General features: G+C 37.3%; 2 protein-coding genes across 8 annotated transcripts in view; one reads left to right on the top strand and one right to left on the bottom strand.

Annotated features, from left to right (window-relative positions):
* Positions 1-15,650, top strand: part of LOC140223884 (uncharacterized) — a 526,084-nt gene that overhangs the window by 417,930 nt on the left and 92,504 nt on the right. The window lies entirely within an intron of this gene.
* Positions 1-15,650, bottom strand: part of fra (neogenin protein frazzled) — a 184,712-nt gene that overhangs the window by 77,409 nt on the left and 91,653 nt on the right. For all 7 annotated transcript variants that reach the window (XM_072296338.1, XM_072296339.1, XM_072296334.1 and 4 more), the window contains exons 15-16: positions 4,997-5,158; positions 2-207 (exon numbers count right to left, since the gene is read on the bottom strand). In XM_072296338.1, coding sequence (XP_072152439.1) covers positions 2-207; positions 4,997-5,158 — 368 coding nt within the window. The remainder of the gene's footprint in view (position 1; positions 208-4,996; positions 5,159-15,650) is intronic.

Genomic DNA, 15,650 nt, shown 5'->3' on the forward strand with positions numbered 1-15,650 from the left:
CTTGTCCTTGTGGTAGAGTTGTGTCAGACCAGTATAAGACGGCACTAGTTGGTGATAAAATACTTGCTTTCAGACCAATAGGTGGAGTTAATTCCAATGCTGGCTCCTGTTGACTTGCTACGGATGTGCGAACATTGGCATATTTAGGGGGTCCATCGCCCATTTCATTTGATGCTTTCAAACTTATGATGTACTCGGAATTTGGCTCTAAAAACATGCGAGAATAAAAGAGGCTGTCACATCTCTCATTACATGTGGCCTTCCATCAGATACAATCAATAGTTTCAGGGATAGTGATGCAGTAGCATGCGAGACACTCAAATAAGACAGAATCTTTGGTGCAGGCTCACCATAGAGGGAAAGAGGGGTAGGAGGTCAAGATCAAACCTGTAACTGCAAACTTTTGAACATATTCTTGGATTGAGTTGAAACTTTTCGTTTAATGAAGGATCTTGAAAGAATCTACTTGAACATGTAATAGAAAGTTGGAAAACCTTCCATCTAGTACCAATTTACAGCCATTTCTCGATGTTTTGGAATGCAAAACTTTAATTTTTCCTATTTTTCGGCAGTGCACAATGACTCTGGAAAAATAAAGATCCGTTAGGTAGATTTTATGCTCAATTTCCAGAGAGACACCACTGACGACATGTTGGGGAAATGTTAATGTATGGAGTTATGCCATGTCAAAATTTTATTTATTTATTTTATTTATTATATTTTCGTACATGAAAGCCCCATTATTGGAGCTAAAGCACAAATCAAAGAACACTAGGAATTACGATATACAATGATTAAAAATATAAATTATAATTGTAAAATGTTAAATTAAGTGGTGGTTGGTAGAATGCTATTCAACAGCTGAAGTCAGAAATTCGTTTGTATCATAAAATGCCTTGGTTAAGAGGAGATTCCAAAGTAAATTGAAGAATTTCTTTACTTTACCATCGCGGAGTTGTTGTTTGATGCTCCAGGGCAGAGCATTTATAATTTGGATAGCCGAAAATTTGCAGCAATCTTGTTCAGATCTTTTCAGTCGAACTTTTACGTTTTAGATATCTCTGTGCCTACTATTGTAATTATGAGACGGTAGAAGATTGGAGGGAGATACCAATCCATTTGAAATTGCAAACTTTAGGCTATCCAAGATATAAAGGGAGGTCAGGGTGAACTATGCCTAATGAAGATAGGGCGGCAGTGGGAATTCCAAGGCATATTTTATACATAATTCTGATGAGCTTTTTTGTACCATAAAAACTTGCTCAGCTCCAGTGCTACGGACCCATAGGATTAGTCCGTATTGCATATGGGAAACAACATGGGCATGATAGAATGCTAAGCAACACTGAGGGATAGATATTCTTGACAGGTTGCGAAGGGCCCAAGATGCTCTGCTTCATTTACATTTAACTTTACTGATATGCTCTTTCCAGATGAGCCCTCTATCTATTTGAATACCAAGAAACACAACAGAGATTTCCAATCGAATACTATTTGAGTCTCCTGGAATTCAACAATCAACAGATGGAGCATTACAAGAACCGGCTGAGTATATTAAGGCTTGTGTCTTACTTAGATTAACCGTCAGATCGTTGGCATCAAACCAGGCGGAGGCCTAATCATACACTTCACCAGCCTTAAGTATTACATCTCCACCCTCAACGAAGGCAGAGGTGTCATCCGAAAATAGTAAAATGGGATATTTGAAATTAAAGGGAAGGTAATTCATGAAAATGATAATAAAAGTGGGCCTAAAATTGATCCCTGAGGGACTCCGGTTACTAAGGGTTTGACACTAGAAAGAGTAGGTTCATTAATAGAGTCAATTTTTACTCTCTGATTACGGTCAGAAGGATATGATGCAATGAGCATTATGGCATTTTCAGAGAGACCGTATAAATGCAATTTCTTGAGTAGCAGAGAATGATTGAGGGAATCGAAAGCTTTAATTAAATCAAAATGTATACTCATTACAGGTAGTTTTTTTCAAAGGCAGTGAGAACTTTGTCTGTAAGTTTATACACAGCATGGGTGGTAGGTAAACCCTTTGTAAAGCCAAACTGGTGATGATGCAGCGGGTCATTAGACTCAAAGAGCAGGTCATTCGACTCAAAATTGCTGCGGCCGTCTTTTCCACCCTGAAGAGGCAAATGATAGGGCCTGAGTAGCAAAAGTTCCAAAAAAGTCTGGCCTCAGGCGTTTTTCCATTCTCTTCGGTCACAATTAGTACATCAAAGCAAAACAATTTTATAAAATTGATCCGAATCTTGCCTTGGAGCTTCAAATCTATATAAATAAAACTGTAAGGGTCGAAACCTTGTGATCCTGAATTCTGAGGAACCGCCAGGCCGCTTTCCTTGATTTTTGTTGCAAAGAAAAGCTGTTGATGCCCAAATGATACCAAAAATACGAAACTTTCAATATAAGCTCTTAAAAGTTTTCCTGGAGCTTTCCAAACTTTTTTTCCCCATGAGGGTGACCTATGTGTGTATGAGTCACTCTATGCAAGCTACTTGCAGATCGGTTCATCTCTCCTTACTTTTCAGGGAGGGGTTAAAGCACTGAATAGGGCGTCTGTAAACACCTTTCACTCGGTACCAGCACTAAAAGAAGAGTGGCTAACGCTCTATGTACATTATACCCCTATGTTCTGTTGGATGGGTTTTCCCGGCCTTTTTGTCCGGTGATTCCGGGATGGACACATTTCGGTGGGAATCCCCCCCCCCCCCCCCTGCGATCATTTAATAGAATCTGTAGCATCTGTCTGTACAAGAACAATCGAAATCCTATCCCTGATTTTTGGCTGATGCATTTTTCTTAAAAGAGACAGTGACCGATGCCGATAGGTAGGAGCCTCCCCCCCTCCTCATTCCTGACTCTCCAAAAGAATGTTCAACACCTTTTTTGGATAAGTTATTCAGAAATTATTCTTGCCCTCGAGTGGCTTTCTCATTAGCTCTGAAAGATTCTTCCCCAAAATCAGTGAGACGAAGAGCCGTTAGTTTTTCCGGTATTCGTCATGTTCCAGTGATTATGAAGTTATCGTGCCTGTAGTTGACTGTTCTTTCCTCCTTTAAAGCCTTTTAGCTCCTAGCTGCAGTCACATTTTTTCAAATTCGTCAGTTTTCAGTGATTATGAAGTTACCGTGCATTCCCATCGACAAGAATTTTACTTCATCAGTGATTGCGAGGATTGGATCAACTAACATTTTCCCAAATAGCAGTGCCGTATTGCTGGCGATGGGAACCGCCATCACTTTACATTGATTTTTTAAGTTTTTCGTATGTGGACATTTTTGAAAGTTTTACATGTTTCAAATTTTTGAAGGTCGCAAAGTGAGATCTTGGCTCACAGAGGGAGCCATAAAGACTCGCGAAGCGAGCGATCAGGGTTCCAGGGGGCGAAACCCCCTGGCTAGGTGCGGAGGTGAGCTGAAGCAACTAGTTTCACAATAAAAATAACATTACTTTAAAGGGGCATGAAAAAAGCCAGGAATCGAGGAGGTTCGATTTTGGTGTATAAAATACAGTGGAGTGGGGATGTCAGATATTTTATTGCATTGTAAAGTGTACATGTGGTATGTAGGAACCAAAAACTTTCCGTTTGAGCCTCGGGGGTTGAAATTTCAAAGCACATTCCAAGTCAACAACCCCTCCGCCTTCTCCTGGCTCAGATTGAAAGTTTTTTGTTCTTATATTCTATGTGTAGGCTTCATGATGAAATTAAATTTAAGACTACACTCAATGACTCCTTTTTTTACACTAATAGCCCATCTCTTGTGCGGGGCTCTTTTCAAGCTTCCTTTAAGCAATGTAATTTTTACTAAAATCATTTCCTCAACGATCGGTATGAAGTGTCTGATGAAAAATTAAGCAGAGAACTTAAAAAACTGGTTTTTGTTATGCTATAGTCATTGCAAACTGCAGAAAAATGGCAAAATATAAATTGTCGGCAGTCATCCCAATATCTGCATAAAAGGCTGGATGGGCATAAGTTTAACCAACATGAGGTGACTGCTCTAAAGCCACACATGAGAGAAAAGGGTCATTCCTTTGATTTCAATAACACCAGGGTGTTGAAGAGACAGAAGAATGAACAGCTTAGGTTGAATTTGGAGGGGTTGTGTAATTTAAAAAACCAAAATGCTATAAATTCTAGGACTGAGTTTGCTCAATTTGAGGAATATTTTTCGAATCTCTGAAAACTTTCCTTGTGTATGAGTACTGCCTCTCTGCGGCGGGGGCTTATTGTTATTGTGTGTGTTGATGTTTGTCATGTCTCCTGTTATCGTTAAACTGGTCTCTTGCTGCGACTAGACTGGGTTTCTGTGTTTTTTCCTCGTTCAGTTATGAATAACTCGTCTGCCCTGAGGATGGAGAGAATATGTCTCCAAAACGTCGAATTGTAGAATGTAGTGAAAAATGTTGCGAAGTGTCATTGAAATGGTTGAAAACTACTCATGAACTTCATTTATTATTAATTAACAACCATGAACTCTTCACACACACACACACACCCTCATATACATATTACCGGGGAAAATTCGGTCTGGCGGGCCTTAAGCAACCGATTTCGGCTGCCAGATCGACTGATCCTTAATCAGGAAGGTTTTCCGCATAAAATGAGCCCAATATCAAATGTATATGCTTCCGGGTGAAATTTGAGCACTTTTTTTCCAACTTTGAACCGGTCTGGCGGCCCTTAAGCAACTGATTTCGGCTGCCAGACCGACTGATCCTTAATCAGGAAGGTTTTCCGCGTTAAATGAGCCTAATATCAAGTGTATATGTTTCCAGTCAAAATCCGAGCAATTTTTGGGCTTTTTAGGGGCCTAAAATTTTCTTAATGCAACCGGTTTGACCTGCCAGACCGCGCATTTCTTTTTACATACCAAAATCTGCTTCAAAAGACGAAGATGGTAAATTTATATTATTCCGGTTGAACGAATCATCATGAGCTCTCGGTCTATAACAAAACAGACAAAAATTAACTTACTTAATTTTGTGATCGTGAAAGAATTTGAATGCCTGCCATTCAAAGATTTGGTAAACATATCTGGATAATTTCTTCCCCATCCAATAGTGTAACTTCGTACCATGATACTTGTATCAAGTGGAGGTGTCCACAACAAATAAATGGAGTCTGATGTAGCTTGAGCTGGAGAAAAATCCAAAAACAACATTTATACAATATGATAAAGGCCTCGAGAAGAATCATAGTTTTTATGGTTGGAGTAAGACAACCAAGACACTTACAGGGAGCTCTTTTGCTCGTTTACAAATGAGTATTGGCTTGATTGACAAGAGATGACGGAAATGATAATTTTGAGATAAACACAAATAAAATATTAAAATGCGAGTAGTCCAAATAGTATTCAAAAGTTTCCTTCATCAATTGACACAAGAAGAAGAAAAAAATTTAGGGCTATCGAGTACTCCACAATAGACAAAAAGCTGCAAGATGCGTTACACAAGGTTTTTATGGAAAATCACCCAATCACCTCAGAAAAATCGCAGAGATCATTTCGTAAAACATTATGAAAATTATTCATGGGCTGTTTCTCATTGAGCTCTTTCAGAAAAGTTCAAAAACTTTTGTTACTTTCTCGCTCCCCTAGGGTAGAGAGGAAGTATTGTCATCCTCCAAGAAAAAAAAAAGTTGAAATTTCATCATTTCTAGACGTTTTAAGGTCCCAGGAGTCAAAATAACCATACTTGAAAAAATGTGTGTCCGTCCGTCCGACGTCCCCCAAATCTATGTATGGCGATATCTCAGAATCTATCCGTTCGATTTCATTCAAAATTGGCACAGAACATCATATCTATGGTCTCCTTATGCACGTCAAACGATTTTGGGGTACGCTAAAATTTGGGGGGGCTACGCTAAATTGTCCATTTTTAGCAAAATCACACGGAAAGCTCATTTTGAAAGACTGTAAATTTTGAAAAATGCCTTTAATTCTTTAACAATGGGCATCAATCATATCATCTGGGTCATTAATTTAAGTTCCTAAAAGATCTTTGGACTAAACTCAAAATTCAAGGGATTACAAGGCCCAAAAGTAGGGCACTTTGCTCCGCGACATCACACAAACAGCTCATTTTCAAGGACTGTAAATTTTAAAAAAAAATGCCTTTAATTCTTCGAAAGTTGGCATAAGGCACCTGGTTCATTAATATAAGTTCCTAAGAGATCTTTGGACTAAACTAAACATTGAAGGGTTACGCGTCATACAGCAAGGAGGGCACTTCGGTCACACGGAGAGCTCATGGACTGTAGATTTTGAAAGAATGCCTTGAATTCTTTGAAAGTTGGCTCAAAAGCACCACCTGAGTCATTAATTTAAGTTCTTAAAGGATCTTTGGACTAATGTCATAATTGCAGAGGGGCCAATAGGAAACGCTCAATTCTCCGATAAATAAGTCGGAACGCTCCTAGATATTAGCAGCAAACGCTTTGAGTCAGGTGAAATCTAGGAATTAAAATGCATTATATAATGCATCATATACTATCTCCAAAATTACTCCGTAGGTATACACCAAGCAAAATTAGACGACTAATTAGGTACTTACATTATATCCTATGAATCATCGAAGCTAACGCAAGAACTGACACTTAGATCTTTATTAGAAACTATTATGTTTGTTGTTAATGAATTTAGAATCCCAACAGATTCCATCTTTCGCGGTTCCTTTTTACGAGGTACTGAACACAAATATAACATAATAATACTGCACAAACATGATTGATTTAATGATGGATAATAAAGCGCGTTATAACCCGTCCAGGTTTGTTGACGTTTTTGCAGAGAGTATAGAAGGTTAGAGGCCCGACTCAATGCTAGGTAATTGAAACAGAAGCGCTCGCAGCGCGCTCGCTGGCAACATACGCAACTACTATTTTCTATTGTTTTTCAGTGACTAGCGGCGGGTATCTTGCTGTCGAACCACCTCCACGTAGGCAATTTTTTATACATCATCCGACCGCAACTCTCGCTTAGCCAATCAGCGCAGTGGTATGGGAATCCCGCTCGTCGCGCACTCTCGCGCAAACGTACGCAACTGCTTGCTCGCGGCTCAACTTCAGTTTCAATTCTTCCTTATCCAGTCGGGTCTCTAACCTTCTATACTCCCTGCGTTTTTGTTGATACACGGGGATACGAGCAGCAAGGAGGTGGCGCTCTCGGCGGGCGGGTGGTGAACCATTTCCAGCAGGGAGATTTGCCCGCCAAATTTAAAATTTGGGCGATGCTAAGCGAAAACCGTTTAGTTTTAAGACTATTTAAACATCGAAGAGTCATTCTACCCATTAAAGTAGATTTTTGATGGCTTTTGACCGTGCTTAAGGAAATATTATAATATATACAGTGGACTCTTGATAATTCGAAATTGAAGGGAATCGGCTTTTTATTCGAATTAGCGAGGTTTCGAAATAAAGAGAGTTCGAATTAAAGAGATTCAATGTGGAGGAACCTCGAATTAGAGAGGTTCGAATTATAGAGGGAAGGCGCCATCTGAATTCGAATTATAGAGGGGCAAATGGACAGATTTACGCCAAAAGGTCTTTAGGTCAAAGGTCAAGCTCTTTCAGATACCCAGATACATAAACAGTTGACTTCGAATTGTAGAGGGAATGTACCATCTTATTTCGAATTATAGAGGGAGGGTCATATTTACTTCCCACACTTCGAATTACAGAGAGAATTTTCGTCGCAATTTCGAATTATAGAGGTCCGCGCCAGCCTAAAAATTTCGAATTAACGAGAGGAGTAAAATACATTGATTTTCTTCGAATTATCGAGAGATTTTCAAGGGCAACAGACTTTCCTTCGAATTAACGAGGTTTTCGAATTATCGAGGTTCGAATTATCGAGAGTCCACTGTAATCGTATCTGAAGTATGATATTGAGAAAATACATAGAAAGCTTTGTTATAAGAAACTCATTAACAGATCATGACAGGACGGCTGCCAGTCTGCAACTTAAAAAAAATAAAGAAACTAAAAAAAATCCTGGTGAAAATAATAAAGTAAAAATAAAAAAAGTGAATTTCCAAAATCTGAAGCGATATTTAAAAAATGAAGAATGGAAAGATGTGGTGGGTAGTAATGAGGTAAACAATGCATTAGAAAAATTCTGCGACACGCTAAATAATTGTATTCAGAAGTCTTCATATGAAAAAATAATAAGTAGAAGGAAAATCCCATTAAAACCATGGATTACAGAGGCCATACTAAAATCAATAAGAAATAGGGACAGGTTAAAGCTAATATGCAACAAAAATCCTTCAGATGAAGAGGCAAAATTAAAGTTTAAGAGATATAGAAACTTACTCAGCCTTATTGGAAAGCAAGCCAAAAACAACTACTATGATGGCCAACTAAAAAAAGCTAACAAAAATATAAAATTAAAATGGAAAATCTTAAGAGAAGCCGCAAACTTAGGAACCACTAAAAATAATACTAAAATAACTAAAATAATCAACGAAGATGACGAAATCGAAATGAGCAAAGATCCAAAAAAATTATGCAATACCATAAACCAACATTTTGCAACGATCGGCTTAAAAACGGCGGCCTCATGTCGCCAGAAAGCCAAATTTCCATATAAGTCTGACCAAAAAAAGGCATTAAAAAACTTAACTAACTCTCTCTTTCTGGAAGCGGTAACAACATCTGAAGTACAATCGTACATATTTACACTTAAAGGAGGATCTGCCCCAGGCTTAGATACCTACACCGTCGAAATGCTAAAAGAAATAGCTGAACAAATCGCGATACCACTAGCACATATTTTCAACCTGAGTTTAACACTTGGAAAATTCCCAGATAAATTTAAAGAATCCAAAATAATCCCTCTCTTCAAAAAGGGACCCAAAATTTGTAAAAAATTATCGACCAATCTCACTCATATCTAATTTGGCTAAAGTTTTGGAAAAAATAGTGAAAAAAAGATTAACTTGTTTCCTAGAAAAATACAAAATCCTCTCGAACAACCAGTACGGTTTTAGGAAAAAGGTCAGCACCCAAAACGCAGTAACAGATCTAATAACAGAAATACTACATGAGATCGATAAAGGGAAAAAACCCATATTAGTATTACTCGACATAGAGAAAGCATTCGACACCATCACCCATGGTAAATTACTGAAAAAAATGGAATCGATAGGAGTTAAAGGGATAGCACTCAAGTGGTTCAGCAGCTATTTAAGAGAAAGAAAACAACTAGTTGAAATAGAATGCGTTTTTAGCGATGTTATAACATGCAACAACGGTCTCCTGTAAGGTACCGTACTTTCTCCTTGTCTTTTTCTGCTTTATGTTAACGAACTTTGTAACATGGAAATTAATGGTAAAATATTCTCCTTTGCAGACGACACAGCGCTGCTGGTATCAGACAATAATTGGGAGGAAACTTTTAAAAAGGCTTCTACTGAACTATCAAAAATATACTATTGGTTGACTGAAAATCTATTAAAAATGAATATTGAAAAAACTAATTATATTGCTTTTTCCCCTACCATCACAGGACAACCAACTGAAAAAGTGCAAGTAAAAATACACGAGGACATTCTCCATCCTTCATGCAATAATAATCAAATGCGACTCATGTAAAACTCTAAAAAGAGTAACAAACTCAAAATATTTAGGTGTCATCTTAGACCAACACTTAAAATGAAAAGGACATATCTCTAGTGTAAACAAAAAATTAAGATCAATGACGTATTTCTTCAAAATAATATCAAAATTTGCGTCCATCTACTTTTTAAAATCCGTGTACTATGGACTAGCGCAATCTCTAATGCAATACTGAAATTAAAAAATATTCCAAAAATATTCCAAAATATTCCCCAAATATTCCATTTGGGGATGCGCAAATGATACTCACATCAGTCCCCTCTTTACAACCCAAAAATATATTCTAAAAATCATATCCCACAAACCAAAACGTTATCCAACCGACCAACTATTCCAAGAAATAAACGTATTATCTATAAAAAACCTTTGGAGATTTGAATTAATAAAATATGCCGTAAAAAATAATAAAATTAAATCAGAAGTTTCCAAATACAACACCCGAAGCGAGGAACAACTGCTTATTAAAAATAAAAAATTCAACCTCGAAATAACCAACAGTAGCCATATAAGCGGTATAACAGAGGAATATAATAAACTCCCGTTGGAATATAAACAACTCATAGCAAAACTACAAAAAGAGAAAGGAGAAAGGGTAATCGGGGGTTGGGAAGGGGATAAAGTGGTTTTTTTTTTCTTCTTCCTTTTTTCCTTTCTTTCTTTCTTTCTTTCTTATTTCTTTCTCTTCTTTCTTTTTTTTCCTCTCTTCTTGTTCCGCCTTCCTTTCATTTTCTAAGAACATTTATTTTTCAATTAATAAGACCCCACCCAACACAAGGTTCAACCTTAGTGGGTGGTTTTATTATGTTACTTTTCTTTTGTTCGCACTTATTAAATAACCTTGTTATATGGTAAAAAGGAGCATAATAAGGTTTTATCTTATCTTATCTTATCTATATCAATGAATCTAATGGATCCTAATGAATCGTAGAAAAGCTAAGATTTTTACGGATCGCCATCTTTAATGGGAGGCATCATAAATCAATTATATTTAATTGAAGATGCCTCATAATATTGACAAGTCGAGTCCGAATATATGAATTCATCACATCTCACGAAGACATTTACAATAAAGTTCAGTGGTTTGAATAAAAACTTCATAACTATTATCCTGCGATCAAAATTCCAATCAAACTTCATGATTTTGTGAAATTGGCAGTATTTTTCTAAACATCCCAGTAAAAGTGGGTATGCAAAAGCATGAAAGTCTTGTGCGATCCTCGCACCATGATGGATGGGGCGAAGCCCCCCCACATGCCGGCGCGAAGCGCCGGTACGCGATGCTTGCGCCGCACATGAATTGGCCGGAGGCCAATTTTTTTTCAATTGTCACAGTCAATTAACTACCAATTTATTTAGTTATTATTCCTCACAAATTTTTTAAGTGATATTGGGTCACATAGCTGCAACTTCCATACGTTGGCCATGTCTTTGAAGACTTTGGGCGGTGCATCAGCATCAAAATTTCTGATGAGCTAAATTTTATTTTAAGGTGATTCCAAGTGATCTAGGGACAGCTCGTATCCGCGCAGAGAGCACCACTAGTCGTTTTTCTGAAGCGACCAGTAAATCGTCTATTACTTCAAATTCCCTGCGAAGATTTCCAAAATCGGATCCATAACTTATAGCTAATTTTTTGTATTATTTTTTGATGTATTTTTCATCGAGATTGGTTCAGTTTACGAGGTGAAAGTACGGTAACAGATTTTGAGGTGAGGAAAAGCGGCCGTGAGAAAAGTGACCGCCATGATTGTTGTTGTTTTGTTTACCTAACTTTAGGTTATGTCTTCTGTTTACCTGCACAATATACAATGTTCAAATTGTTTATCTGATAAAGACTCTACCGCCTTTACGTATAAGGAATAGAATTTCCCGTTTTTTTCTTGCTTGTTATTCTAATGCCATCATTGTGGAAAAATCGCGAGTGGAACTTGTGTTTAACAAGATTTTGGGACGGAATCGAGTGCACTGGACCTGCTCACCGCACTGTAACTTAGGTAAGTTCTTACACTCTATTTACTTCTTCAAACGCAACCCCTATTATTCCAGTAGGCGCAAATACTTTAGAGGAACAAGCAAAATATACGGAGACTGGGGTGAACACTATATTTGCGCCAACAATTCTCATTAGTTGGTAAATGAAAGCGCGTATGTTCCGAGTATGTTTATGCACTCTCAGAGACGAACCAAAGACCCTGTATCTTGAATCATGAATTAAAACCAATGAGCAAAGACAGCTAGATTTCCGACCCCACACCTCAAAAGGCTGAAATCTTTTGACAAGGATTCCAGCGAAGCAATAGCGCGACACTGACTATGTTGTAAGGGGACGGTGGCTGACCCAAAAATTCAAAGGGGAAGTTTTATGCATTTTTAAAAAATATATGTGTGTTCAGTGAATTTTTCCTGTTGCTTATCTAACTTTCAGTGTCTCTGGAATATTAAGTCAATTGTAATTGGACTGCGTTAAACAGAAAGGAACCAAGCCACATCAGCTATTCCCAAATTTAATCGGGCAATTTAAATTTTTACATGAAAACGGTTGTGCGGATTTTTGTGCAAATTTCAGTGGATTTTCTCCAGAGTACGAAGCTAATTCCTTAAAAATTTCAAAGGAATCCACACAAACGTCCTCTCGTAAAAAACTAAATGGCCCGGTTAACTTTGGCAATAGCTGATGTGGCTTGGTTCCTTTCTGTTTAACGCGGTCCAATTGAAGTATGCTCTGACCGAACTTTGATTTGGTTCATTGAATGAGAGGATGGACACGATAATAGAAATTACTTTAACGGTAAGTAATTTTAGAAAGGAAATGAATGCTTGAACAGGTAAGAGGTACCTTCAATTTCTGGATAATATGAGCTTTGCAGTTGAAGGAGGGACGATCGAGTAGATTATTAAGAGTGCCTACTTAGGTACTTGGCTTATTTTACAGAAATTTTCTATACAATGTTCTGCTCTGAAAAACCATCCTTTGCCATTCATTTCATCAGGAATGCATGTTTCTTTTCCAGGAGGTGTCCAAGTGTCAAGTCAAAGGATCATACTGATGCAGCATTAATTTTAGTGAATCCTGTCACTCTCTACTGGGATTCTCTGTAAGGATATTGCCAGAACCGGACGTTTAACTCAATGAACACCAATTCTTGTGATCTGATCCAACCAGAGTGGGCACCAGTGACCTTTGGACCTTTGGAGATAGAGGGTGCTCTCCAGAAAAGGTAAGGGATTTTGCAAAATATCTACGCGATATTTTTGTATTCTGCAAAATTTTATCAACATTTTTTATGTGAAATCAAAGAATGTAAAAGATCTCTCCTTGAAGCTGTAGGTGTTCCCCACTACCCCAGGTGGGTGCCTTCCCTTGCTCACTGACCCTCCTTGATGCAAGTGCACTGCGACCCCCTACCTCCCTCAGAAAGAAAATTCATAATTCGCCTCATGCCAACTCTGAAATTGGTGAACTCTCTCCAAGGAGGTAAGGAAAGAAAAAATTAGCTAATCAGTGAATCCACGTTCATTAATCACAGAGACTATATGAGTAGCTCAGATCTAGAGGGTCGTAACACACTGTATTGAGAAATTTAGCTAAGTACACGGGTCTATTCAAAATAAGTTCAAGAAGAGTTCTGTACGGTAGAAATTGTTTGTGCACCTCCAAATGCAATGTGCTTATACCTCCGCTCATGCTTTATTAATTTTTTAAGGAATACATGAACCAACAGTTTTCCTTAAAATATTCTGTATAATTTCTAACACAATCGTAAATATTTTCATAACAATTTGAATCATATATTTTCGTCAGTTTCTTTTTCAGAAGAACAAAAAATATAATAGAAGGCTTTTGAAACGGTTCAATGGAAGGATATTTTTCGGCCTTAGCCATTGCACTCTGTTCTCTATTGTCCTTTTCTACCAAGAATTCTCATGAGAGGCGAAGAATCAGTGAATTATTGTTGGGAATCCCCTCCCTTCTCCTGGGAGGTTCCTGTGATTTTCATTCCCCTCCTCCCCTGTAACTTCCGGATGTGGCAATCAAATCGGATTGTCTTGTTGGCTACCTTCCATGTCTTTGTGCTCGTCAAATGCTACTTAACAATAATCATTTTCTAAACTGTTTAGTTTTTAATTTTGATGAAATGCCTTATGTTCTTTTGCAGAGAGACCACCCCAGTCATATGAATCAGACAATCCTGTGCTCCCATATTCCAGAACTGGAACTGGACTTAGAGTAAATGCAGGGTCTATCTTGTCGCTATCGGTGAAATTTTCCACATCTCAGTAGGGACTGACTGGCTTCAAATTTTCTTCAGACGCCACAAGGAGCATCGTTTTCCCCCTTAGTCTTACCTATCTTACTTTCTTTAGTTCTAGAAATTACTCTTTAAATTTAATCGCTAAAACTCAAACGTTACATGTAGGTATCCTAAAGGGTTAGAAATCAGAGTATCATAGTATTTGAAGTTAGAATAAATAAGTCATAGTTAGAATGGTCTGGCAGCGTCTCTCTTAATGTGTGTAAATTTTCTCTCATTATCTTAATAAATTTTTTATTTTCTTTATTAGATAAGTTTTGCTGGTTTTCATTCATTCACACTTTTAAAGATTTTGGTAAGCTTTATTGAAAACAACTATGGACCTCTGCAGTGGCAGGGCGTGCTTTGCGATATATCCATTGATCGACCCTTTAAACCTATGGAAATGAGTCAATAAACAGGGTGTTAGCAACGAATACTTTAATAAGCGATTCATTACCATAGCTTCAAATCTGGAGATATCGGTAACCGATCATTCACGCCTCTCCACTGGACCTCTGAGAATAAACAGGATAAAACCATCCAGTTTTGCGCAACTTAAAAAAGTTATATATTTTCTGAGTTCCATTCTTACAGTAACCTGTTTGCTGCGATCATCTAGTTTAACTTGAGCTTTTCTCCATAATAATTGTAAACGATTTGACAAACGTTTTCCCTCATGAGAAAAATTAAAAGCAAGAAAAATATGAATCTTAGATGGAATGAAATTTCTTCTGTTTGCAGGGATCATATGAATTTAAAAATAAAAAATGTAAATGATTAAAAATAGTTAAAAGTACTAATTTTGAAATTAAAACGTCATTACTTTCTCAAGGTTTTTTTTTTATCAATTTCAAAAATATAAATGTATGCATAAAATTTTCCTGTCAAGTCCAGAGCAAGGAGGGGGAAGTCTGGAATATGTTGGAACGTTAATATGCATTGTAGGTATGTTTTTCTTCGAGGGTTTCCTTGTATTGTTAAACCAAGTAGCCTGGAACTTATAGGTATAGGAAATTTCTTGCTTTGATCCACAATCTTCCCTGTGAGAGAAGGAAGTGAGGGAAATGCTCCCTTTTGCTTCTAGAATGTGAAGTACATCTCTGCCGTGCCAAGGAAAAACGTCCTATGAACATTCGAGAGTTACCAGATTTCCTCCTACAAAATGTTTATTTTGGAGGAAAGATATGAATATTCTCCCTTGAAATTTTCAGGGGCTTTAGGTTAAATTGTGAACAAAATTATCTGAAAAATTGGAAGGAAGATATTCATAAGTTTACCAGGAAATTTGTATTTTATCAAAGGAAATTTGGCAACGCCTGAAGGTCCATACAGCATTTTTCCTTAGCACGGCAGACCTCATCTCAAGCTTCTTATCTTCAGAATCCGCCAACTGAAATGTTAAAAGTATGTATGTTGCTTTAATTGAACGTCTGAGAACCCTTATACTTAACTTCCAAAAGAAAATTTAAGAAATTCAAGAACAGAAAGTTTGAAGCATAAAAGAGGATAAAACATTTTATGAGATTTAAAAGGAATCTAATCTGAAGCAGTTTCTAAGGTATAATTTTAATTCAAATTTTCACAGACAGGATTTATTCAGGTCTCTTGAATTGATTTATTGACCTATGATTTTGTAAAAATAGAATTTATGCAAGCCAACATCTGAAGGAAAGAAATTCAAAACTTTATAGCGCTTCTGTTGTTACTATGCTTGTGCA

Source organism: Bemisia tabaci, chromosome 2, assembly GCF_918797505.1.
Source record: "Bemisia tabaci chromosome 2, PGI_BMITA_v3".
In the NCBI taxonomy this organism is placed as follows: Eukaryota; Metazoa; Arthropoda; class Insecta; order Hemiptera; family Aleyrodidae; genus Bemisia; species Bemisia tabaci.